This window comes from Hyla sarda, chromosome 2 (assembly GCF_029499605.1).
Source record: "Hyla sarda isolate aHylSar1 chromosome 2, aHylSar1.hap1, whole genome shotgun sequence".
In the NCBI taxonomy this organism is placed as follows: domain Eukaryota; kingdom Metazoa; phylum Chordata; class Amphibia; order Anura; family Hylidae; genus Hyla; species Hyla sarda.
Window position 1 is genome coordinate 371,370,863 of NC_079190.1, and position 27,666 is coordinate 371,398,528.

Here is a 27,666-nt window from a genome sequence, read left to right on the forward strand (position 1 = left end):
ACTCTAGACTCTGCCGTGGATTTCTGTCTCAATGTTCCCTGCATATGGAGATGTTGTCGGACTTGTTTCCTACAGAACGGTCTAAGGTGGCGTTCGTAGTGAGCCTTCTTTCAGGAAAGGCCTTGTCTTGGGCCACACCGCTCTGGGACCGCAATGATCCTGCCACAGCCACAGTCCAGTCCTTCTTCGCTGAAGTCCGTAGTGTCTTCGAGGAACCAGCCCGAGCTTCTTCTGCCGAGACTGCCCTGCTGAACCTGGTCCAGGGTAATTCTTCAGTGGGCGAGTACGCCATCCAATTTCGTACTCTTGCTTCCGAATTATCATGGAATAACGAGGCTCTCTGCGCGACCTTTAAAAAAGGCCTATCCAGTAGCATCAAGGATGTGCTGGCCGCACGAGAGATTCCTGCCAACCTGCAAGAACTTATCCATTTGGCCACCCGCATTGACATGCGTTTTTCTGAGAGACATCAGGAGCTCCGCCAGGAAAAAGACTTAGATCTCTGGGCACCTCTCCCACAGTATCCTTTGCAATCTACGCCTGGGCCTCCCGCTGAGGAGGCCATGCAAGTGGATCGGTCTCGCCTGACCCAGGAAGAGAGGAATCGCCGTAGGGAAGAAAATCTTTGTCTGTACTGTGCCAGTACCGAGCATTTCTTGGTGGATTGCCCTATTCGTCCTCCACGTCTGGGAAACGCATGCACGCACCCAGCTCACGTGGGTGTGGCGTCTCTTGGTTCAAAGTCTGCTTCTCCACGTCTCACGGTTCCTGTGCGGATTTCTCCTTCAGCCAACTCCTCCCTCTCAGCCGTGGCCTGCTTGGACTCTGGTGCCTCTGGGAATTTCATTTTGGATTCTTTGGTGAATAAATTCTGCATCCCGGTGACCCGTCTCGTCAAGCCGCTCTACATTTCCGCGGTCAACGGAGTTAGATTGGATTGCACCGTGCGTTACCGCACAAAACCCCTCTTAATGTGCATTGGACCCCACCACGAAAGGATTGAATTTTTTGTCCTTCCCAACTGCACCTCTGAGGTCCTCCTCGGTCTGCCATGGCTCCAGCTTCATTCTCCCACCCTTGACTGGACCACCGGGGAGATCAAGAACTGGGACTCTGCTTGCCACAAGAAATGCCTCTCCTCCCCTCCCAGTCCCGTCAGGCAAGCCTCAGTGCCTCCTCATGGCCCCCGTCCTGGTGTCACCCTGCCCCGTGCCAAGCTTCACCCTCTGCCCTCCCTCCCCATTCCCACTCCTGCTGTACGGCCTGCCTTTGAGGAAACCCTTCAATCACTCCCGGTGTCCTCATCCCATGGGAAGCAGTTACCGGACAAAGAAAGGGGGAGACCTAACGGGGGGGGTACTGTTACGCCGAGCGCTTCGGGTCCCCGCTCCTCCCCGGAGCGCTCACGGCGTCTCTCTCCCTGCAGCGCCCCGGTCAGTCCCGCTGACCGGGAGCGCTGTACTGACATGGCCGTCGGGGATGCGATTCGCACAGCGGGACGCGCCCGCTCGCGAATCGCATCCCAAGTCACTTACCCGTCCCGGTCCCCTGCTGTCATGTGCTGGCGCGCGCGGCTCCGCTCTCTAGGGCACGCGCGCGACAGCTCTCTGAGACTTAAAGGGCCAGTGCACCAATGATTGGTGCCTGGCCCAATTAGCTTAATTGGCTTCCACCTGCTCCCTGGCTATATCACATCACTTCCCCTGCACTCCCTTGCCGGATCTTGTTGCCATTGTGCCAGTGAAAGCGTTTCCTTGTGTGTTCCTAGCCTGTGTTCCAGACCTCCTTTGCGGCGGGCTCTGGTGAATACCAGTAGCAACTTAGAACCGGTCCACCAACACGGTCCACGCCAATCCCTCTCTGGCACAGAGGATCCACCTACTGCCAGCCGAATCGTGACATATATATATATATATATATATATATATCTATATCTATATATATATATATATATATATATATATATATATATACACACACACATATAAATTGTCTTTTTTTTGTCATACATAGGGCATTTAGTTTTAGTCATTTTTGTGGTCTTTAGTATTTTTTTATGATATCAGCGGGAAATATTTAGAAAGGAAATAAGTGGTGTTTTAAACTTTATATTTTTATTTTGCCTTGTCATCATGTTTATTTTATGCTCTCAGTGATGTCATGAATTAATTTTAGAGGTTACTTTTCATAACAGTATTTTTAATATTGTAAAGGCATGACAGGAGCCCATTGAATGCTCGCAACAGGCTTAGCTCCCAGTCTCTTTACTGGCAACAGCAAGCACTTATCCTGTCGGAGCTCTTCTCTGTACCACTCCATGCTCTGCTCCCTGGCTGTTTCCCAAGTAAAGCTGAAGGGCTGCTCCTGCTGGCAAGTTTCTTTCCCCTGTGGAAATCTCCACTGACTTAAAGGGGTACGCCGGTGGAAAACTTTATTTTTTATTTTTTTTAATCGAAAGTTACACAGATTTGTAAATTACTTCTATTAAAAAAATCTAAATCCTTCCAATACTTATTAGCAGCTGTATACTACAGAGGACATTCTTTTCTTTTTGGATTTCTTTTCAGTCACAAACACAGTGCTCTCTGCTGACACCTGCTGTCCATGTCAGGAACTGTCAAGAACAGGAGAAAATCCCCATAGCAAACATATGCTGCTCTGGACAGTTCCTTAAATCAACAGAGGAGTCAGCAGAGAGCACTGTGTTCGGGACATAAAAGAAATCCAAAAAGAAAAGAATTTCCGCTGTAGTATACAGACGCTAATAACTACTGGAACGATTAAGATTTTTTTTATAGCAATAATTTATAAATCTGTTTAACTTTCTGGCACAAGTTGATTTAAAAAAAAAAATGTTTTCCACCGGAGTACCCCTTTAATTGTGCTGGCTGTTCTTCTATTTTTCTCTCTGCCCAAACGGCGCGCACACATATTGTACCGACTACCCATCTTATAGGGATATTATTTTAAAGGAGGTAACTTCCTTTTCTTTTTTCCTGAGCATTACTGGCTCCTGGTGTTCTTTTCTTTTCCTAATGTTGCTATACTGTTTATCCGGAACTCAGCCCGTTTCTTGGGTTCTAATTCTGCTCCCTCCTGTACTGAACCGTCTCTCCTGTTTCCAACTCAGATTGCTGTCTGTCTAGACCATTTGCTGTTATTATACTACACTTTTGCTTCATCCTCGGGTACCATTTTGACTCTCCAGTTCATGACATGGACTAATAACCATCTGGTCCACTGAGCCAGCTGCTACCCACACTGGGATCAAGCTTGTGTAGGGACCTTGTAGCCTCTAGCAGCAGAAGTCCAGCTTCCCCATCTTGGAGCAGGATAAAGGATGAAAACCATAAGAGAACTTAGACTCTGCTCTTAGGCCGACTCAAAGTCAAAACGAAAACGATCCGGTAACACATCTAATCCACACCTGTAGCCTTTTACAGCAGGTACATCGAATCAGATCTCATGTAGAGGCATTCTCTTACTTGCAGGTGTTGTACACAGTTTACTGTTGAACATGCAACTCTTAGGGTACGTTCAGACTGCGGAATCTCCGCTCGCAGAATTCTATGAGCAGGGATTCCCTCAGGTGGCTGCCGCCAGTTGTACTTCGGCAGTAGGACCGCGCGGCACTGTGCCGTCACCATTGACAGCTATGCAGTGCTTGCGAACTTCCGCGCAAAAAATGAACATGTTCCTTCTTTGCGTGGACGAAATTGGCAGAGAGGAAAAAGAACAGGGGGCGCTCCCTTGTAGTGAATATTGACTTGGTGTGAACCCTCCACCTCACCTAAGTGATATACTAACCTGTGTGTTGATGGCAATATGATCCGCAGCTCCTGAGTTGTGGTGGTCAGGGTATAGTAGGGTACATTTATAGGTAGTGTGGCAGTGTGGCAAGGAAAGGGTGTATTTCCCTTGCTATCTCTGCAGAATGCTCCACCTGTGGCCTGATTAATGAGGTATCAGGAAGGGAAAGTGTGTGTTTTAAAAGGAAAAGAGACAGAATAGTTGGGACTCTTCCTAGGAGACAGCATGTGGGCTGTAGGGAAGAGACAGAGTCTGCTGAGGAGTACACAGCTCGAGTTATGAGTGACTCAAAGAGTGACATGAAGTGTGAGTAGAAGGTTGCAGGGGACATAAGTTTAACCGACTGAGGGAAGCTCAGCGGTTGTTAGTCAGGACAAGCTGATCTGTTTAGTCAGTGACCAGACGGTCTAGGATTTTGTTTTGTTCCTGCTTTTTGTTTATTTCTTTCCCTGCAACCTGTCTAATAAAACTGGCAAGGTGCCAGATTTGCATTATAAGCATTTGTTTGCTGGTTTATTGAGAAGAAACGCATCCTGTGGCGTGGTCCAGGACGATCCCAGAGCTAATCCCCAAGACGGATCGTCACATTATGGTGGAGGATGCGGGCATACACATTGCTAGGAGCAACCAGTGGTCGAGTTGCAGTGAAGTTGTTGCCAAGAGAAAACTACCGTGCATGGTGCAAGGGTGTACTCTTTCTCAGAGAGGAGACAGTGGGACGAGCCCAGCTGTGGAGTACAAGAGCAGGACTGCGCCTGTGGTGAAGTTGTTGCTAGGGGCAACAGATCGCATCAAGCGAGTGGGCACTCTTTCTCAAGTAAGGAGACAGGTGGACGGGCCACCTGCAGAGTGCAGATTACGTTTTGAGACTGTGTATAAAGGCGTTGCTAGGAAAACGGAAAATTTTGTTGGCAAGCGGCTGAGTACTGTGTTTGCAAGGTTTAAAGTGTTGCAAGATGGATGTCCTGATAAGTGCTTTGTTGCAGACTGCTGCAGCGCAAGAGGAAGCAAGCTTTGCAGAGTTTGAAAGGATTGCTACACATGAGGCATGGCCCAGGACACCCTGGGGAAACTTGGTGTTTGGATTCATTGGAGGAGATGCCCAAAAAGTTCATTGTGAACTGGATCCAAAGATATTACGGGACTATGAGAAAGTCAAGACAGAGATCCTGACTAAAGTGGGAGTAAGCCAAGCTGAAAGACTACAGTGTGCACTGCAGCCTAACAGTGATGCTGGGTTTAAGGTTGCAGAGCTACTTAAAGAGCAAGTGGAGCGATGTTCTGCAGCAGAGAAGCTGGTGAGAGGTGTCCAGCACCAGCCCTTAACTGACTGGACGGCAAGAGATTCTGGTAAGACTGTTCCAGGGGTTATGGGGGCCATGTTTAGTGACTATGAGACTGTGCATAAAAATGATGGAACTGTGCATAAAAAGGCTGAGTCGGAGGGTGGTGTTTCCCTAGTTGAATGTGTGTACAGTGTTCAAGGTGGTACCAACCTATGTCCAGTTGCAAAATCATGTGAGGGTGGAGAACCCCTCATGAAGACTGATGGGACTGTTCACACTGTGCAGATCGGATTGAAAAAATCTGGTGAACAGAAAATGTTAAATGCAGGACTGGGAGAAAATGTAACAAAACACACTTTGCCTGAGTTAGGTCCTAGTGCTATGAACTGTCCTGTAAATTTTGAACATGTGCAATCTGATAATGTTTTTGTTGAAAAACTTATGTTGATGTGTTCAGATGTAAAGAGTACTGCTGCCACCTCTGACAGGACAAAAGAAAACCTGTGTGAGCTGGAAATAGAAGGTAAAAAGATGACGGTTTTGTTACACCCTAGATGTGTAATAAGTCTGGTAAAGTCCAGCAGGAGAAAGCCGGACCCCGCTATGTCTATGCAAGCTGGTATTTGGGGTTATAAAACGGTCAATGTCTGTATTTCTACTCCCTATGGTACTATAGATCACAAGGTTGCAATAGAGCCCTCCTTGGAGTATGATGTAGTACTGGGGACGGATTTTCCATTTTTTCAGCAATTATGGGAAGACTGTCGGGTAACTAGAGCAGGTACATCTGATAGGCTCACAACACTTGACTTGCATCACACACTAGTGGAGAGTTACTCAGCAGAGGCTGAGGACGGGGAGTGTCAGCAGTCACTAGATGTAGGTCAGATAGGGGTCTGCCAGACTGCTGGGGGAGCTGAAGACCAGACCATGAGTCAAGTCCAAGAGGATCCAGCGACTCAAGTGACAAGTGTGCCTCTGACTGAAACAGAATCTTCAGTGAAACCAGAAACGGATCAGGTACAGGAACATGGGTTCCATCCGCCATCTGAAGATGAGCCCAAGGTGGGGCTAGAGTTGCGCGGTCATCTGGAAGAGGTGACTGGAAAAGAAGCTACAGAGATGTCTGTGGATAATGCAGAAGTACTGAAGAGAGTACATGTGGAGCTGGGTGCTGCGCTTACTGTCACAGACAGAGTCCTGAGTGAAGGAGATGTGATGTCTGGACCAGAAATGGATCGTGACCAGGAAGGTCGAACCACTGGACCAGATGTTGTTGCAGACCCAGGAGCCCTAGACCTTTCTGCTGGGCAGCAGAGAGACAGTGTAGAAGTGAAAGAGAAGTCTGCCAGTGAGCAGAGAGACAGTCCAGAGAGACTGTCCAGGAACTACCCTGAAGCCCAAGTGGCCAAGACCCTTGAAAAGGGGGAGACTACTCCTAAAGGTGGAAAAGAGTCTGAACGAGTTGGCTTGAAGGAAGAGACAGGCCAAGCACAGGTGACTGTCAGAGGACAAGAGAATGTCACATGGTCCAGCAGCGAGAGTAAGGAGACCGCTGTAAGTAAGAGATCTCGGAAAAAACGCGCTGGTCTTGGTAAAAAAAGGGAGCAGATCCAGAACCTTGAAGAAACCTTACAGATGGTTTCTGCTAAATTGTCTCAAAAGGAAGAAGTAGTTCATCACCTGACAGAGGAGAAAGAAAAAACGCTTGCAGACTTGAATAAAGAGCAGGAAGCGACGCTTCAGCTGCAGAAAGATATGGAGCGCCACAAAAGTGAGTTGGCGGCTCTGCAGGATGAACTATCCCGCTCCCAGGGTCTTATGACCAGCAAGGAGAGAGAATTGGAGATTCTGGCCAAGCAGATCTCATTCAAGGATGAAGAAGTGAATGTCCTGTGTGGGGCATATCTGGCTCTACAAAGTGATCACAAGGCAAGGTTGGTAGCCATGGAAGAGTTGGAGAAGGAGAAAGTGGTAATGGCTCATAAGGTGCAGAGCCTGGTGGCGCAACTGAATAAAGACAATGAGCAGATGAGAGAACAACTGCTATCCCTGGAGGATACTGTCAAAAACTTGACAGAATTGCTGGAAAGTGAGGAGAAGAACTCTGCTAAGCTCAAGAGTGAGCAGCAGAAATGTTTAAAGCTGGAAGGGGACATGAAGGTCCTAAAAGAAAGTCGTGACCAAGCTATAGTAGAACTGGCTAACGAGAGGTTAAAAGTGTCTCCGATGGAAACTGAGGCCAAAGCCACAGCCGTCCGTGTAAAAGAAGAAAAACTGCTTGTGGGGCAAAAGCTACTGGAGACAGGGATGCTTTCTCTAAAAAAGGCGGAGTCTGAACAATGGACGCAAGAAACAGTAGAGTCTGAAGACCATGAGAAGAAGCCATATGAAAGGTCCTCTGAACCTGAGACTGAGGTGAAACCATATGGGAAGTCCTCTGAAGCTGCAGAAGCTGCAAGTAAAGTCAGTGACACATCTGAAGGTGCAGGTGAAAAACTGGCTAAAGGAGCCAAGAGTTCTCAGCCTAAAAATGAGCCTGTGAAAGTCGGTGTCCCTAAAGAAAGGGCTAATAAGAAAGCAGAGTTCTTAAAAAGAGGTCACTGAGATAGAAGACTGGGTCAAGGTGGAAACCCTGAGAGGCACTGGATTAGAAAACACTGGAAGAAAGTCCGCAGAAGTAGAATTTGGAGAAGAGTCCGTCTCAAGGAGAAGATGGACAGGTGCATTAAAGGGAAGCCTCCTGAAATTGTGGAGGATGACTTAGAAGACCTGCAAATGGGTGATACAGGCTCGGTTGGCCACCAGCAAAGTTGGTGCAATGGTCATACCAGTGACAGAAGAAGACAATGGCTTAGAGCATCTGCCTTGTCCGCACCTAGTGTCCAGAGCACTGCACAGACCAAGATGAAGAACCTGATGTTGGAAAGGTGTGACATGAATGGAGCTTTTTACAAGGAATTTGTCAAAGGTGACCAAAAGTCTTGTGCTCGGTGGCTGATGAAAGTGCGAATGAAAGAAGGGTGCACCATTGAAGTGGTGCAGATAAAATCTACTGATGAAGGAAGCCAAGTGCCTCAAAACCTGTTGGATGTAGCTGTTCAAGGAAAAGGAAAGGCAGTTGGACTCTGCCTTTTGAATACAAGTGCTCCTTCCCGGTGGTCTGAGCAGAGGGGGGGGATATGTGGCAGTGTGGCAAGGAAAGGGTGTATTTCCCTTGCTATCTCTGCAGAATGCTCCACCTGTGGCCTGATTAATGGGGTATCAGGAAGGGAAAGTGTGTGTTTTAAAAAGAAAAGAGACAGAATAGTTGGGGCTCTTCCTAGGAGACAGCATGTGGGCTGTAGGGAAGAGACAGAGTCTGCTGAGGAGTACACAGCTCGAGTTATGAGTGACTCAAAGAGTGACATGAAGTGTGAGTAGAAGGTTGCAGGGGACATAAGTTTAACCGACTGAGGGAAGCTCAGCGGTTGTTAGTCAGGACAAGCTGATCTGTTTAGTCAGTGACCAGACGGTCTAGGATTTTGTTTTGTTCCTGCTTTTTGTTTATTTCTTTCCCTGCAACCTGTCTAATAAAACTGGCAAGGTGCCAGATTTGCATTATAAGCATTTGTTTGCTGGTTTATTGAGAAGAAACGCATCCTGTGGCGTGGTCCAGGACGATCCCAGAGCTAATCCCCAAGACGGATCGTCACAGTAGGTAAAAGTAAGGCTGCAGCACTCAGACTGATTCTGGACTCCCGTAGGGGGACAAGTGAAGAAATGCAAATGTAAAGAGAAAAAGGGGGTATTGGAGGCACTGCTCAAGGATAGTCACAAACCGACAGACTCAGGCAAGCACAGGACAATAAATATTTTATTTGACAATACGGACGACTCATTTCGGCACATACAAAGTGCCTTCCTCAGGTCCAATTAGCGGAACTATTTCATTGTCTGCCGCTGAAATTCCTCAGTGTAAACAGGTCTCGCGGAAGACCCATTCACACTGATGGTAATGTTCACTGCGTACATAATGACCCAAAATTGCACAAATAAGTGGTCTTGTGGAGGGGAGGTGTGCAATTGAAAATCTGTCAAAGAAAATCGGATCTTGGTAAGGAGGTGGTCTTCTCAAAGAGGCGGTCTTTCAGAGATGTTTCACTGTATTTTGTTACGCCCCCTCCCATAGGCTTGCATTGAGGGGCGGAGCGTGACATCACACGGGGGCGGAGTCGTGTCGTCACACGCCGCCTGCCCCGTGGTCGTAATCAGAACCGGGTGCGAACATGTGCCAGGGACTGATTTTAACTGGGGTGCTGCATGCAATATCACAGGGGGTGCCCAGCGGCGGGACCCCCGCGATCAGGCATCCTATCCCCTCCCCTTTGGATAGGGGATAAGATGTCTAAGCGCCGGAGTACCCCTTTAAGGGTGCGTTCACACGCTAGTAGCTAGAAGCAAGTTTCCCGCTGTGAGTTACGCTACCATTAATTTAAATGGGTCCGCTGACAGAGGGAGCGCTAAATGTCAGCAATTCAGTGGTTAATATATGATAAAGAAAATGCCTGTGAAAGTGCTCTGCAACAGACTAAGATAAGTAGCGCCTGTGTTGTCCCGCTCATCTCTATACTCGTCATTTTTTAAAATCAGAATGTAATCATTATGCAAACATAATTTACAGACATGTTAATTGTAATGTAATATGATAATATTAACAGTTATGAAATGTGCACGGTCTGAAGAAATACATAATTTTGGAGCCTTAGTCGAAGACTGTTTTCGGCCAGTGTAATATGATGACTTTTAGAATTTGTGTTAAGTCCCATCCCAACCACATGTCTAATGACTCAAACTGAACGTGTAAGGCTAGGTTCACACTACGAAATTTCCACCTACAATTCCGCTTTGAAATTGCAGGCAGAAATGCCACTTACTAAAATGTATAGTATAGCGAATGGGTTTCCGTTCACAAATTCACACTTCGAAATTTGTGAACGGAAAATCTGCTTGAAAATTTCTGCCTGAAGAATGGCGTTGCTCATTCTTCAGGTGGAAATACTTGCGCAACACATTGCAGTCTATTGGAGACTGATTCAGTCGGCACTCGGAATCTCCAGGTGGCAATTTTATGCCCGGAGATTCCGCAGTCTGAACCTAGCTTAAAGCTAGGTTTCCACACAGGTCTTTTTCTGGCATTTTTTGGAGACCTGTCACTACAGTTTTTGAGTCAAAGCCAGAAGTGTGTTCAAAAGGAATAGAAAATATAAAGGAACGATTTGAACTTCTCTGCAGTAGCAGTTTCCCCAAAAATGCCAGAAAAAATACCTGTGTGGAAACCAAGCCTAATGGATCCCTAAAATGAAAATTACTATTCAAATGTATGTCCTGGTGAGGTGGTACTTAATGCACCAGGACGTACATCTACGTCCTATGCAGGGCCGGACTGGGGCTAAAAACCAGCCCTGGAAAAATTGTCATACCAGCCCCACAGCATTGTGTCATTGCGGCAGCCGCCGGCTGCAGGGAAGGGACAGGGAAGCCAGGCACTGAATTTACCATGCCTCTATAAGAGAACTATGCTGTGGGAGCAGCCTCAACATACAAGACAGTAATATGGTATTAACGCTATGTAAAATCCACTTGGGGAAAACAGTAAAAAATTTAAAAAATAAAAGCAACCCTCTCTTTTTTGCACTTGCGCTACCACCAGAGTCACGGAACTCAGTTCCCAGTGTCCAGCACTTCTGGGTTAGGTTACCTGATCTCACACAGCTGTTCATTCAATTACGGGCTGAAGCAATGTCCAGCCTCAGGGACTGATTGGATGGCTGGCCATGTGACGTCACGTCACCTAACCAAAAGTGCCAGATACCAGGAACAGAATTCCGTCATTTCAGTGGCAATGTAAAAGCGAGGAATTTTAGAGATGGTTTTTGTTTTTTTTACTGCCCCCCCCCTCCCGTAGTAGATATTGCATAGGGTTAAAATACCGTGGGAAGCATAACACTGGTGCAGGCATTGCGACATTGAGACATAGTTTGAAAATGCTACCAGAATACAGGTAAATAGTCAAAGGGGCGGGACCTGGCGGCTGCTCCCTGCCCAGCCGGCTTGATTGACAGGTCTCTCTTGTCTCTAGCAGTGTATACGGAGACCCTGGAAGATACAGTGGTCAGCACTACAAAGTCCAACACTACACCTTTTCCCGACGCGGTGCTCAATCCCAATAGTTTATAGCAGTAAGCATAACAGTCTCACAGTAGAACATTATTGCAAGCACTCACCAATCAACTGGGCAACATTTCCTTTGCACAGGCTTTGATAAATCTCCTCTAGGTCTCAAAACTGTGGACTGTTAGCTGTTCCAACAACGGTCTGTGCATGCTGGGAGTTGTCATTCTGCTGGGAGTTTTAGTTTAGCAACAGCTGGAGATCCACAGTTTGGAGACCACTGATACAGGGAGAGATGCGTCACCTGCCCTGCTGTGACCCGCCCCGCAGACTAATCACCCGCTGTTTGGGCAACATAAAACTGATAACAGGTTCCCCTTAACTGTAGTTAAATATAAACATATAGTTCTTTAGAAATAATGAATAAACAACTTAAATTGCAAAAAAAAAAAAAAAAAGAGAGAACCAAAGTGCCCCTCCCTTACAAAGTAGTAACAGCAGGTCTCCTCTTCCCAGAACCTACCCCCTTACCCCACATTACAGGTCCCCCCTCATCACAGGTCCCCACGTCTCCAGCCCCCCACATCACAGTTCCCCCCCGTCTCCAGCCCCCTACATCAAAGGCATCCCCTCTGCAGCCCCCCACATCACAGGTATCCCCTTTCCAGCCCCTCATATCACAGGTCCCTCCGTCTCAAGCTTCCCCACATCACAGGTCCCCCTCTGCAGCCCCTAACGTCACAGGACTCCCATCTGCAGCCCCTAACATCACAGGTCTCCCCCTCTGCAGCCCCTAACATCACAGGTCTCCCCCTCTGCAGACCCTAACATCACAGGTCTCCCCCTCTTCTGCCCCTAACATCACAGGACTCCCCCTCTGCAGCCCCTAACATCACAGGTCTCCCCCTCTGCAGCCCCTAACATCACAGGTCCCCCCCCTCTGCAGCCCCTAACATCACAGGTCTCCCCCTCTGAAGCCCCTAACGTCACAGGTCTCCCCATCTGCAGCCCCCCACATCACAGGTCTCCCCCTCTGCAGCCCCTAACATCACATGTCTGCCCCTCTACAGCCCACCACATCACAGGTCTCCCCATCTGCAGCCCCCCACATCACAGGTCTCCCCCTCTGCAGCCCCTAACATCACAGGTCTCCCCATCTGCAGCCCCCCACATCACAGGTCTCCCCTTTACCAGACCCCCCCCCCACACACACCATATAACAGGACTCCCATCCTTTCCCTTACATAGTAATAACATTTGGTTCCCTTTTCCTCTCACCCAGTATAGTAGATCTTCCCCCGAGCAGCTGCAGTCACTGTGTGCCGACAGGAGGAGGGGCCAGGAGCAGCGAGGAGGCAGAGAATAGAGGGGAGTGTACTGTCTGTACAGCTCCCAGTACAGACTCTGTACCCCAGACCTCCGCTCACTGTATCAGCCTGTCAGGAGTCTCAGACCTGTGTGTGATGCTGCAGCTGCGGTGCACACAGGTCCTGACACTGCTGACAGACTGACACAGTGACTTGTCGGGACTCAGGCAGCCTGCGCTCCAGCCACTGCCAGCCCACAGGGCAGTGGCCTACCGGGGATTTTCCCGGTATCCTGCTAAGCCAGTCCGGCCCTGGTCATATGCATAACCGCGAGCATCGGAGCGATACTTTGAATGGATGACCGGATCGCCCGCAGCACTGCCGTGGCGATCTGATCATCCAGCATGGCGGCCGGAGGTCCCCTCACCTTGCTACGGCCGTCTCCCGGGTCTTCTGCTCTGGTCTGCAATCGAGCAGACCAGAGCAGAAGATGACTGATAATACTGATCAGTGCTATGTCCTATGCATAGCACTGAACAGTATTAGCAATCGAATGATTTCTATAAATAGTCCCCTATGGGGACTATTAAAGTGTAAAAATAAAAGTAAAAAAAAGTAAAAAAAAATTGAAAAACCCCCTCCCCCAATAAAAACTTAAATTGTCCCACTTTCCCTATTTCACCCCCAAAAAGTGTAAAAAAAAATATTTTATATACATATGTGGTATCGATGCCTGCATAAATATCCCATCTATTAAAATAAAATGTTAATGATACCGTACAGTGAACGGCAGGAACGTAAAAAAAAAAAAAATAATCCAAAATAGCGGCTTTTTTATAACATTTTATTCACAAAAAATTTTATGAAAAAAGTATTAAAAGTTTTATATAAGCAAATATGGTATCAATAAAAAGTACAGATCACGGCACAAAAAATGAGCCCTCATACCGCCGCTTATACAGAAAAATGATAAAGTTATAGGTCTTCAAAATAGGGAGATTTTAAACGTACTAATTTGGTTAAACAGTTTGTGATTTTTTTTAAGCGCAAGAGTAATAGAAAAGTGTATAATCACGGGTATCATTTTAATCGTATTGACCCGAAGAATAAAGAACACATGTCATTTTTATCGTAAATTGTACTGCCTGAAAACAAAACCTTCCAGAATTTTCAAAATTGCAGTTTTAATTTCCCCACACAAATAATATTTTTATGGTTGTGCCATACATTTTATGGTAAAGTGAGTGATGGGATTACAACGGACAACTGGTCGCGCAAAAAACAAGCCCTCATACTATTCTGTGGATGAAAATATAAAAGAGTTATGATTTTTTGAAGGCGAGGAGGAAAAAACAAAAATGTAAAAATACAATTGTCTGCGTCTTTAAGGCCCAAATGGGCTGAGTCCTTAAGGGGTTAAGGCGATTTGGCTCACGGAGCAACCCAAATGCTGGAATACTCTCTCCAGCTGGTTGTTAGAAAATACAAGGACAGCTGTGGTGTCTCCAGCTGTTGCCAAATGGGAAATCTAATACAGCATAACAATACTAGCTTGTCTGGCGGGTCCAAATTGTATGTACTAATCTGTCCAAATATATTGGTCTTAATAATAATATATTGCTCACCCAACCCTGCTTGGTGCTTAGTTGTTAGCGAATTTGGATTACTCTATTCTAAAAGAAGACTCCTTTCTAAATAAGTGGTTCTGTCTTCTTTTTTTTTTTATGTTTGCGCAGTTAATAAATAATGTCCACTGCATGGGCAACTGCACAGCCCTGCAACCCAAAACCAGTTTTTCCGAAAACGTCTATTTAAAAAAGGCGCCAAAAAATTGTGCAAAATCACAAAATTGCGCCAAATTGTGCCCTTTTACAGCAAACAATAAATAAATAACGGGAACAGCTTTATAAATCCCCCCCTTTATTCCTATATATTTGAAGGTTTACATGTCCTAGTCATTTGCTCAGTTCTTTTGCCTATGACGTCAATTTTGCAATTCATTAATGAAATCTGTCCTTTCTGTCCATTAAATTATGTAGCATTAGCTAATAAATGTTGCCGGGTGATAGATCTTGTGGACCAGAGGAATGTTCAGGGATCTCCTAATGGCTTCCGGCTGTCGCTGCTCTAATGTCATTAAACATTTCTTCTGGTTATGTGAAGGTAAGAAAAGAATAAGACAGCGGTAGACACCTATGTTTATGTACATGTCTGTTCTTCCGTAATAAAAGCCTGTGAGGGATTTCAGCCTCTTCAGAGCCACTAGAGGCAGCCAAGCTAAATAAATGTCCGTGCACGAATAAGGAAAAGGGGGGTGGATTAGAATAAAGCACATAGCAGCTTTTGCTGCTATGAAATCTCAACCAGAGATCAGCTGCAGGAAAGAAATTCTGGGATCTTGCGGGAAGCCTGCAGACACCGACAGCCTGGAATAGCAGCAGACTATATGCACGCACAAATGGCTCGGGCTCCACAACCAGGTAAGAGAGAGAGTGAAGCCGGAATGGGGTTCTGCTGCTGGGTTGCAGTTTGAGTCAATCCGATGTGACATGGGTTGATAACTGGCATGGCAGGAACGGTAACTGCAGTTTAACCTCTGGGTAGCCTGTTCTTCTGAAGTCTCCTACGCTTGACTAGGAAACGTGAGTGGCCGCAAAAGCTCGCCCGGTCTTATTCATTTGTTTATTTGAGTTACCTGTTCAAAGGTATCGTATGTCCTAGACTGTCGTTTGGTTTCTCCTCAGCTCGCACAGCCTTGCGACAGTCACCTGTCTGTCACCTGTGTGAGTTTACGTGGGACCATCTCAGCTCCGAGGACATTGTCGCTGTGAGAGACAAAGTCGTCGGCAGCCGGGAAGGAATTGAACTAATGTGTCGGAATGCGGAACATGAGCCTGTTGCTGTTGATTGGCAGATGATCTCTCTCGTCCCACCTGATATCGGCTTCACCCTGGTCCGCGGAGAAGACCGGGAAGGTGCTCACTGAAAGGGTGCTGAAAGATTATGTCATCCTCTTAGTTATATGTTGGACTGGATTGATTACTTTACATCAATGGTCTCCAAATTTGTGGACCTCCAGATGTTGCAAAACTACAACTCCCTGCATGCCCGGACAGCCGTTGGCTGTCCGGGCATGCAGTGAGTTGTAGTTTTGCAACATCGGGAGGGCCACCGTTTGAAGACCGCTGCTTTACATGTTGGTTAGGTTTTTTGGTGACTACCTCTGTGCTGCCACAGTTCTACCAACTTTGTTACGTGATCTGAATTGTTTACACACAGAGTCCTAAAAGCGTAACCCCCATCCATATCTTCGTGGTGAGCTACATTACACAAGTCCTTAAATAATAAATGTATAGGACTTATACGTCATTGAAAAAAACTCTTTTTCAAAAATGCAGACCCAGAGTCATAGGTTACCAGAAGTAACTTCTACACGGGATTACTATCTGGAGGGAGGGTGGTGTAAGAGTACAAGTCATCACATGCTGTCAGAAATACAGAGGTATGGTGAGACTCTCACTTTAGTCATGTTACATGTACAGGAATATCAAGGCTTTTAAAGGGACCCTGTTACGTTATAAATTCAGCCCTTGCTGCAGGTATCTTGTTATAGAGCATTAGGAGCTGAGCAGATTGACACAGTTTTTGTGGGAAAAGATTCAGTATAACTTTATAATTTATTAATCTAACTCCTCTAACAAGAGGAGGCTCAGTGCGCCAAAAGAGTGATACCTGGTGGACAATATAAGACACAATATGCACTGTGAGAATTATGTTCACCTGGACTGGTTGTGCTTAAAGGGGTACTCCGGTGCTAAGACATCTTATCCCCTATCCAAAGGATAGGGCATAAGATGCTTAATCACGGGGGTCCCGCCACTGGGGACTCCCGTGATCTTCCACGTCGCACCCCTTTAGAATCAGCCCCTGGAGCGTGCTCGCTCCGGGTCTGATTATTCGCGATCACGGGGACGGGGCATAGTGACATCACGGCTCCGCCCCCGAATGACATCATGCTCTGCCCCCATTATCGCGAGTAATCAGACCCGGAGCAGGCGCGCTCCGGGGGCTGATTCTAACGGGGTGCGGCGTAGAAGATCAGGGGGGTCCCCAGCAGAGGGACCCCCGCGATCAGGTATCTTATCCCCTATCCTTTGGATAGGGGATAAGATGTCTTAGCGCTGGAGTACCCCTTTAACCAGAGACAAGATCTTTAAAGGAGTACTCTACCCCTAGACATCTTATCCGCTATCCAAAGGTTAAGGGATAAGATGTCTGATAGCGAAGTGTCAAAGCGACTGGACCCCCTGCAATCAGACATCTTATCCCCTATCCTTTGGCTTTCCGATACCCCGCATAAATGTTCTGAATGCTGGGGTGCGGTCCCAGAGATCGCAGGGGGACCCACGGGCTGGACCCCCCCACCATCAGACATCTTATCCCCTATCTATTGGATAGGGGATGAGATGTCTAGGGTCAGAGTACCACTTTCAAAGGGTATTCCAGTAAAAAAAAAAAAATTCATATGAACTGGCTCCAGAAAGTTAAACAGATTTTTATTTTACTTCTATTAAAAAAAGCTCAATCCTTCCAGTACTTATCAGCTGCTGAAGTTGAGTTGTTCTCTTCTGTCTAACAACAGTGGTCTCTGCTGACATCTCTGTCTGTCTCAGGAACTGTTCAGAGCAAGGATATGTTTGCTATGGGGATTTGCTCCTACTCTGAACAGATCCTGAGACAGACAGAGGTGTCAGCATAGAGCACTGTTGTCAAACAGGAAAGAAAAACTCATCTTCAGCAGCTGATAAGTACTGGAAGGATTAAGATTTTTTAATAGAAGTAGTCTTTTTAACTCTCTGGAGCATGTTGATATGAAAAAAAATGTTTTTTTTTTTTTTTTTTTAACTGGAATACCCCTTAAAGTTCTTGGAAAATGAATAAGGGGGGTTGCAGCCCCCTCTGCTTTCTAGTCTGACCCAGGCAAAGGATATCCAAAATGAAAGAAGATTTGTATATATATGGAAGTGCCACACACCAAAGTATTTTTGAAAGGCGTAAATAGTTTATTGCACAAAAATAGACAACATGTTTCGGGAACGGATTAGTCCTTACATTGGTTCCTCATAAGAAAACCTCGGTGTGTGATCCTTCCTTTTTCTGACATTAGGTGCCCAGTGGGCAGTCCTAAACAGAGTTTACATGCCAGCACTAACAAGGACCGCCTACTGGACTCCTTGAAATGTCCTAAAAAGCAGGGATTTCCATGAATAAATTTAGTTATACTGCATCTTTCCCTACAAAACTATTTATCAGTCTGCTCGGCATCTCCAACTCTATATACCTGATGCCTGCAGAAAGCACTGCATTTTCTATGTGAACAAATCTAGAAACCTCATCCCTCCATCTTTATTCTGCCCCATTATATACCAGTAGAATCTGGAGGCAAATAGTCTTGATAGCTGCTTTGTAATTAGTTGGTGTTATCTTTAGGGAATAGACAATATATATTTAAACATTTGACAAGATGGGAACTGATTTACATGGGTGAATAGGATTGTTTATGGACTGTAAGAACTCCCATACGAAATCTAGACTTTCAGAATTAGGCATAGTGAATTGTTTCGCCAGACATTTTTCATTTAATGACTACATGCACAGATTAGGCTGTAACAAGCAGGAATACATCATCAGAGCTTATCCCGTTGTTGTTCACTTAGTGTTCCGAAACCCTCCATTCATCCCTGTTATATTATGCATTATACGTACCATTCAGTCTCATGCTTCAATAACAGGTGCTTTATGAATGTTTAAGTCTAAAATTACATGCAAACAAAATAAAAATAAAAATTTTTACATGGACTTACCTAGGAAACATGTGACCATATTTATGAATCCTGAATATTAACTCATAGCTGGGTCACATATTTTTTATTTTTTTATTTTCTCTCTCGACTTGAAGCATCGATCTTGCTTTATGTTCCAGACATCCAGTATTCAATGGCTCAAAGCTAAACACATTTAGTGTCTACCATTTATGACTGCATTTACAGTATAACATATAATGGCCTGTAATGTATTGGCACGGCGGGACTTCAGAGACAACCAGCTGGGAAGATGAGCTTTTCCTTATTTAGGACACTATCTGCTTGCAATTCTTGCTATTTTTTTCTCCATGTCAGTCATAGTGAGTGCATCTCTCCATCGTTTACTCACTGTGACTCTGAATGTCCATCCTTGTCAGTCTAAGTTCACTCTTCACACCCTACAGAAAAGCTGCCTTAATAGCTTTGCTGCAGGCATCACCTCTGGGAAGAATAGAGAAGACAGCTTACACTCCTTCGAAATCATTTATTTTGGGACATTATTTATCCTGGGGTGTGAGTTACGAACATATCAAACATGGCGTAAGGATTGTGCATGTAAAAGTCCTATGTTTAAACAATTTTCCGCTGGTCTTGCGAATGTATGTCAGCTGTACATTAAATTAATAGGAACTGTCACTTATATTAGTTCCAGCCACAAGAAAAAAAAAGCTACACTTCATTGGTCTACATCAGTCAATCGTGCTAAAGGAGAACTCCAGAATATAAAATTATCCCCCATACTGCCGGCAGTACAAAAATAAAGCTGTACATACCTTCCTCCGCTCCCCCGGGGCCTCCGGTAACTGGCTCCGGTCTCCGCCACGATTCTCTTCCTGGTGGCTGGTGATCGGTGAGTCATATTACGCTCAGTCAATCACTGGCTGCAGTGAAGTCCCGGCTTGGCCGGTGATAGGTTGAGCGGCAGTGTGAGAACGCTTCAAGACACAAAAGTCTTCACTACACCGGCACCTGCTGCCGGGGCCGAAAACGTCACACTGCCACTCAGCCTATCGCTGGCCGAGTCAGGACTTCACTGCGGCCGGTGATTGGCTGAGTGCAGTATGACTCGCCGACCACCAGAATCCAGGAAGAGGATCGCGGCGGAGACCGCAGCCAGTTACCAGAGGCCCCGGGGGAGCGGAGGAAGGTATGTACATCTTTATTTTTTTACTGCCGGCAGTATGGGGGACAATTTTTATATTCTGGAGTTCTCCTTTAAAGAGGACCTGTGCTCATCACATATTTTTTTTTAATGTATGAAGATCCCCACCCCCCCTTTCTAGAACACCTGATGGTCTAGATCGGTGTTTCTGAAGCGGGGTACCTCCAGCTGCTGCAAAACTACAACTCCCAACATGCCCAGACAGCCAAAGGCTGTCCATGTATGCTGGGAATTGTATTTTTGCAACATCTAGAGGCACCCTCGAAACACTGGTCTAGATACTCCGAATAATGGGCAGGGACAGGATTCTGCAGTGTGCGGTTGTTACGCCGAGCGCTCCGGGTTCCCGCTCCTCCCTGGAGCGCTCGCTACACTCTCGCTCCCGCAGCGCCCCGGTCAGATCCACTGACCGGGTGCGCTGCGATACCGCCTCCAGCCGGGATGCGATTCGCGATGCGGGTGGCGCCCGCTCGCGATGCGCACCCCGGCTCCCGTACCTGACTCGCTCTCCGTCGGTCCTGTCCCGGCGCGCGCGGCCCCGCTCCCTAGGGCGCGCGCGCGCCGGGTCTCTGCGATTTAAAGGGCCACTGCGCCGCTGATTGGCGCAGTGGTTCTAATCAGTGTGTTCACCTGTGCACTCCCTATGTATACCTCACTTCCCCTGCACTCCCTCGCCGGATCTTGTTGCCATTGTGCCAGTGAAAGCGTTCCCTTGTGTGTTCCTAGCCTGTGTTCCAGACCTCCTGCCGTTGCCCCTGACTACGATCCTTGCTGCCTGCCCCGACCTTCTGCTACGTCCGACCTTGCTTCTGTCTACTCCCTTGTACCGCGCCTATCTTCAGCAGTCAGAGAGGTTGAGCCGTTGCTAGTGGATACGACCTGGTCACTACCGCCGCAGCAAGACCATCCCGCTTTGCGGCGGGCTCTGGTGAATACCAGTAGTGACTTAGAACCGGTCCACTAGCACGGTCCACGCCAATCCCTCTCTGGCACAGAGGATCCACCTCCTGCCAGCCGGCATCGTGACAGCGGTGTGTATGTGCTGTACTAGGATGGGAGGCATGCATACTTAAAGAGTACTTGTCACCAAATAAACTTTTAATATAGTGTTCCTTAAGTAATTAGCTGACACTTTCCCATTCACTTGCTTTGAAAATTATCAACATAAATCTGTTTAAATCCACCAACATAGATTCACTAGGCACTGCTTTAATTAGGGCACCTGTATAAGGACGCTAGTGCAGGTATATAGATCTCCCCTTCCTGGAAAACCGGGCTGTGCTCACTGTATAAAGGATGGCAGTCCACAAGTAAAATCCATAAGAACAGAAAAACAGGGCACTCACCATACGATTGGATGCTTCAGTGAAGGGTTTATTTGTAGACCCTCATAACATCAAGTGCTGTGCAGACGAGAATCGGTGCAGTGGTGTCTCGTAGGGCAACGGTGCCGTTTCGCGCACTGGCTGTGCTTCAAGTGGGCCAGTTGCGCAAAACGGCACCGTTGCTGTACGAGACACCCCTACACCGATTCTCATCTACACAGCACTTGATGTTATGAGGATCTACAAATAAACCCTTCACTGAAGCATCCAATTGTATGGTGAGTGCTCTGTTTCTCTGTTCTTATGGATTTTATAAATATGTTTAAAATGTAATATAAAAACAGCCACTTGGTGGCTCTGTTCTGTTCCCTGCCACAATTATTACAATGAGTTCGGTCTCCTCCCGGCCTGGCAGGAGTCCAAACTCAAGAAGTGCTTCTGGCGGCACTGAGCTTGATTGACAGCTTCACAGAAAGTGAAAGCTCCACAGATTCTCACGGAAAGCTGCACAGACTGAAACCTGCAGGAGAGCCTCACTGATAGCAACACCGACTGAAACATGCACAGAGTCTGAGGTCTTCTATTCATCACAGCACTGCAACCATTTGATGGTGGGAGTAGTCCCCCAGCACGCTTCAATGATGTCATGCCTGCTTGGAAACGCCCACTTTCTCCTGCTGGGAAATTGCACTATGTGAGTAAGAAGAAGTGTATGATACACAGCTTTTTAAAGCTCTGAATTTTTTTAAGGGCTGTAAGGGTGTTAGGAGTAGTTAGTGAACATATCCTGAGTTAGTATAGAAAAGTTTATTTGGTGGCAGGTACTTTTTAATGGTTGTGGCATATGATCTCCGTTCCTAATCGCTGCCCAAGTCCAAGAACTTCCCATTGGCTCTTCAGGATCTAATCTGTCCTGGATGATGGGAGTAAGTCTTCTCCTGACACCTGCTGTCTTCAACACTGAAATGGCACCTTGCCAGTATAGAAGATAGTTGACCCAGTGCTTATACAGTGAAGTGAAGACCCTGGCAGTAATGTAGGATGCATTATGTAGGACATGGAGTGGCTTCAGACATGTGGTTGACTGCCGGGGACAGCACCTGTAATCAAGAATTGTCCTGCTGAATCCAAGATTTGGGAAGGCCTTCCTTTTCATATCCCAGATTTTATATTGAAGCACAAAGAAATTGTGAATCCTGTAATACAGCATCACATGGAGCACCGTATGGCAGCATGCAGAGTGCCCATGGTACTATAGTAGAGTATAAGGCCTCCCTGATAAGTTTGGTAGTAATCAAACTGTTCTATATAGTAAGTCTCCCTGTGCAGGTCTCGGCTGATTGTCCTAATTACCTCCTGAATACTAAGTATAATCCTAAAACGTAGAACCCAGTTGTATGTATTGTAAGCATGGTCTATCAATACTGCACCACTTTGCAATTATGTAGACATCAAAAGGGGTAAGAACAATGGTCTAATCAATCAGCAGCCGAGCATTACTGGGAGACAAGCAATTTGCCCTCGATTACAGTCAGCAGTCTATCCAATGCAAATCTATTCAGCAGGAAAGTTGGAGGAACAATCGGCTTTTGCCTTGCTGATGACTTACAAAATTAAACAACTTTCACAGCAAGTACGATGTAAAACAAAATACATAAAATAATAATATATATGATAAAGTAGAAGCGTAGTCACAGTGATGGTGATACAAGCAGAATTACAATCTGCATATGTGAAAGCATAAAATAAGAATGTTTTATTTGTGAAAATATATCCTTGCATCACTCATTGCTTAAAAATCCATAGACATACACATGCTCACATCTAGAATTAGTAGCACATCAAGGAGATTTTCTTTTTTGTAGGAATAATTTTAAAAGGACTATGTGTGCGCGCTATTCATCTACACGTTCATATCCAGGGCCGGCATTAAGGTGGGGCAAACTGGGCAATTGCCCAGGGCCCCCATCCCCCAGGGGGCCGCCACTGAGCAGCCCGCAGGTAGCCCCCATCGCATTCAAGACATCCCTGTGTCCCATAAGTCTTTTTGGCACACAAGGATGTCCCAGATACCTCTCTGCAGCCCCGCATTAACTTTAAAAACACAGGGGCCGCCGGGAGGTAGCGCACGCAGGGACGTCAATGACGTCTCGTGTGTGCGCCCATAGGAACTGAGGAGCGGAGCATCGAGGAGGACGCGCGCTGGTGGAATGGTAAGTTACCAGCTGCACGCCAGCTTCGATGCTCCGACCACCGCTCCTCCGGTCCTGGGACCTACTGCTGTGGCCGATAGGCCAGAGCAGTAAATCATGACCCCTGACCGGAGGAGCGGTGGACGGAGCACTGAAGTGGGGCAGTACACAGACATCCAGCCTCCAGCCATACAATGTATATGGCTGAAGGCTTTATGTCTGTGGGGGAACTATACTGCCAACCTAATGTGGGGGAACTATACTGCCAACTTAATGTGGGGGAACTACAACCTAATGTGGGGTAACTATACTGCCAACCTACTGTTGGGGAACTACAACCAAATGTGGGGGAACTAAACTGCCAACCTAATGTGGGGGAGCTATGCTGACAACCTAATGTGGTGGGACTATACTGCCAGACCAATGTTGGAGAACTACAACCTAATGTGGGGGAACTATACTGCAAACTTAATGTGGGGAACTACAACCTAATGTGGGGGAACTATACTGCCAGCCTAATGTGGGGGAACTATACTGCCAGCCTAATGTAGGGGGAACTATAACCTAATGTGGGGGAACTATACTGTCTACCTAATGTGGGGGAACTACAACCTAATGTGGAGGAACTATACTGCCAACCTAATGTGGGGGAACTACAACCTAATGTGGAGGAACTATACTGCAAGCCTACTGTGGGGGAATATACTGCCTACCTAATGTGGGGGAACATAATGCCAACCTAATGTTGGGGAACTATACTGCCAGCCTAATGTGGGGGAACTACAACCTAATGTGGGGGAACTATACTGCCTACCTACTGTGGGGGGACTACAAACTAATGTGGGGGGAACTATACTGCCAACCTACTGTGGGGGAACTGCAACCTAATGTGGGGGAATTATACTGCCAGCCTAATGTGGAGGAACTATAATGCCAGCCTAATGTGGGGGAACTATACCTACAACTTAATGTGGGGGAACTATACTGCCAGCCTAATGTGGGGGAACTATACTGCCAACCTAATGTGGGGGAACTATACTTCCAACCTAATGTGGGGGAACAATACAAAAATATAAAATTGTACTATTTTGATCCCTATAACTCTTTTATTTTTCTGTATATGGGGATGTATGAGGGTCATTTTTTGTGCTGTGATTTGTAGCTATCGGTACCATTTTTGTTTGGATGGAACTTTTCAATTGCTTTTTAGATTTTTTTTTTTAATGGTATTTGAAGTGACCAAAAATGTGCAAATCTGGTTAGTGCACTATTATGACTTTTGAGGCCCCACTTTAGATTTTTCCCAAGGCCACGCTAAGCCTAAAACCGTCCCTGTTCATATCTATGGTTTTGGAATGGGAAAATGCAGTCTGACAGCTCTGCCCTCTTTGTATCTTAAAGAAGCCCTGCAATTTTTTTCTCCCCCTTGAAGGGGCACTCCGCTGCTCAGCATTTGGAACAAACTGTTCTGAAAGCTGGAGCCGGAGCCGGGAGCTTGTAACGTCATAGCCCTGCCCCCTCATGCCGTCATGTCCCGCCCCCTCAATGCAAGTCTATGGGAGGGGGCTTTACAGCCTTCATGCCCCCTCCCATAGCCTTGCATTGAGGGGGCGGAGTGTGACGTCATGAGGGGGCAAGGCTGTGACATCATGAGCTCCTGGCGCCGGCTCCAACATTCAAAACAGTTTGTTCCAAACGCTGAGCAGCGGAGTACCCCTTTAATGAAGAACTGTGGTGCTAAAACATTTATGCACTATCCAAAGGATAGGGGACAATTGTGTTATTGTGAGGGGTCCGACTGCTGGGACCCCCACAATCTCCATGGAGCAAACTCCGCTCTGCAAGGAGATTGTCGACCACCGCACGAAATGGTGGCCACTCCATATGCACCCTGCATATATCTATGGGAGAGCCAGAGATACAGTATTTGTGAGATACATGAAGGGGGCTTGTTGGTCACCACTTCGTACAGGGGTCAACAGTCTCCTTGTACGGAGCGGAAATCCTCTACCTGGTTATAAATGTTGTCTGATGATTCAACTACATTTTGTGAAGTGTTTCTTTAGTGGAAGTAAGATGGCAAATCAAAACCCCAGCACACAAAGTGTTATTACATGGCCCAATACGCAGACTAAACAAGCGTTAATCTCATAGATCGGAGTTTAAACTGCCTATTATGAGGCTTGACCACCAGGCGTGGAGGGCTGCTCAAATGATTGCTAGATCATTCGTGTGACTCTTTGCCTCATTACACATCACCTATTACACAGGAATATGAGCAGCCGATGAACAATGATTTTTTAGCAGATCAGAAGAGTTTTCTAGTCAGCTGATCTCTCACCATATTACAAAGAGCAATGTTGACCTGTTCGGGTAATATATGTGCCATGTAATAAAGCCCATAATTGACTGATTGAATAATCGTTAGCAAAATTAGTTAACAGGGGTATCTGATAACCAGTGGCAAATAAAAATGTGGGCAGTTTAGGGGCTACCCAGGCTAGAAGTTCTTAAACCACTTACTTTTTTTTTTTTAAAACAGAGCATGGCTATAGGAGTCATATCATAATTATCAGCCATGGCTCGGCTAGCCTGTGGCAGGCCTCACTTTTAGTAAGGAGTTGAGAGTGAGTCATGTGATTTCATCAGCCCACCTCTCCCAATTGTCAGTGTAAACACCTCTTGTCACACATCACTTTTGTCTCTACCAAGGTCTACAGATGGCTCTGTAGTAGATGGAGTAGAGCAGTGACCAAGACTGTGCTGCCCCATGTGTACATAGCACCACAGGAAGATGCAAGGTAGTTATGGGTTAACTGTCCCTCCCTGCTCCATGCTCTTAACAGGCAGCTCAGCAGTTGGGACTAACAGAAAGGGAGGGAAAGTTGGGGGATACTGCAGATGTGGTAGCCACAGGGGTGCTAGGAAATACCTTATCAATTCATGGTGCCAGGGCACCGTTAGCCTCTACACGGTCCATGGTTGGAGACAGCTTCTACTGGGACAGACACGGGGAGTAAAGGAACATTCCGACGTCAGGTTACGGTTGACTGTCTTTACTGAGCATGATGCAGATGGTATTACACTGGCAGCTTGGGTTTGGGTGAGAGGATGCAGCGTAACCCCTTGGGAGCCCGTTTGCCTTGCTGGGACTTGTGGTGCTTTCACCAAACTGATTAATACTGACTTGAGAAAGGATTGAAGATTGATCCAAGTAGCTAGAGTTCTGTCAACGTTGTCACGATGCCGGCTGGCAGGAGGTGGATCCTCTGTGCCAGAGAGGGATAGCGAGGACCGTGCTAGTGGACCGGTTCTAAGACACTACAGGTTTTCACCAGAGCCCGCCGCAAAGCGGGATGGTCTTGCTGCGGCGGTAGTGACCAGGTCGTATCCACTAGCAACGGCTCACCTCTCTGGCTGCTGAAGATACAGAAGATAGGCGAGGTACAAGGGAGTAAGAAGTAGCAAGGTCGGACGTAGCAGAAGGTCGGGGGCAGGCGGCAAGGTTCGTAGTCAAGGGAGATAGCAAAGGTACTGGTACACAGGATATAAACACACAAAGAACGCTTTCACTGGCACTAAGGCAACAAGATCCGGCAAGGGAGTGCAAGGGAGGAGACTAGATATAGCCAGGGAACAGGTGGGAACCAATTAAGCTAATTGGACCAGGCACCAATCATTGGTGCACTGGCCCTTTAAGTCTCAGGGAGCTGGCGCGCGCGCGCCCTAGAGAGCGGAGCCGCGCGCGCCAGCACATGACAGCAGGGGACGGGAACGGGTAAGTGACCTGGGATGCGATTCGCGAGCGGGCGCGTCCCGCTGTGCGAATCGCATCCCCAATGGCCATGACAGAGCAGCGCTCCCGGTCAGCGGGACTGACCGGGGAGCTGCAGGGAGAAAGACGCCGTGAGCGCTCCGGGGAGGAGCGGGGACCCGGAGCGCTAGGCGTAACAGTACCCCCCCCCTTAGGTCTCCCCTTCTCTTTATCGGGTAACTGCCTCCCCTGGGATGAGGACACCGGGAAAGGATGGAGGGATTCCTCAACGGCAGGCAGAACCGCAGGAGTGGGAATGGGGAGAGAGGGCAGAGGGCGAGACCTGGCACGGGGCAGTGTGACACCAGGACGAGGGCCATGAGGGGACACAGAAGCTTGCCTGATGGAACTGGGAGGGGGGGAAGGGCATTTCCTGTGGCAGGCAGAGTCCTTAATGACCTTAGGGGGACCGGATACTGAGGGAACCACAGAGTCACGGGAAGGGTTACTGGGAACCGGTCTTAGACAGTCCTTGGAACAAGAGGGCCCCCAACTCTTGATCTCCCCAGTGGACCAATCCAGGGTTGGGGAATGAAGTTGAAGCCAGGGAAGTCCAAGGAGAATTTCCGAGGTGCAATTGGGGAGGACCAAAAGTTCAATCCTCTCGTGATGAGATCCGATGCTCATTAGAAGGGGCTCCGTGCGGAAGCATATGGTACAATCCAACCTGGCTCCGTTGACCGCGGAAACGTGGAGTGGCTTGACAAGACGGGTCACCGGAATGCGGAATTTATTCACTAAGGATTCCCGAAT

General features: G+C 47.1%; 1 protein-coding gene across 2 annotated transcripts in view; it reads left to right on the top strand.

Moving 5' to 3' along the window:
• The first annotated feature begins 14,516 nt into the window (after positions 1 to 14,516).
• PITPNM3 (PITPNM family member 3) overlaps positions 14,517 to 27,666 on the top strand; it is a 735,635-nt gene continuing 722,485 nt past the window's right edge. The window contains exon 1 of one of the 2 annotated variants that reach the window (XM_056558420.1): positions 14,517 to 15,036. Coding sequence is in view for 1 of the 2 variants with exons in the window: in XM_056558419.1 (XP_056414394.1) it covers positions 15,003 to 15,036 (34 nt within the window). In the remaining variant the exon portion in view is untranslated. The remainder of the gene's footprint in view (positions 15,037 to 27,666) is intronic. The other variant, XM_056558419.1, reaches the window with a different exon arrangement.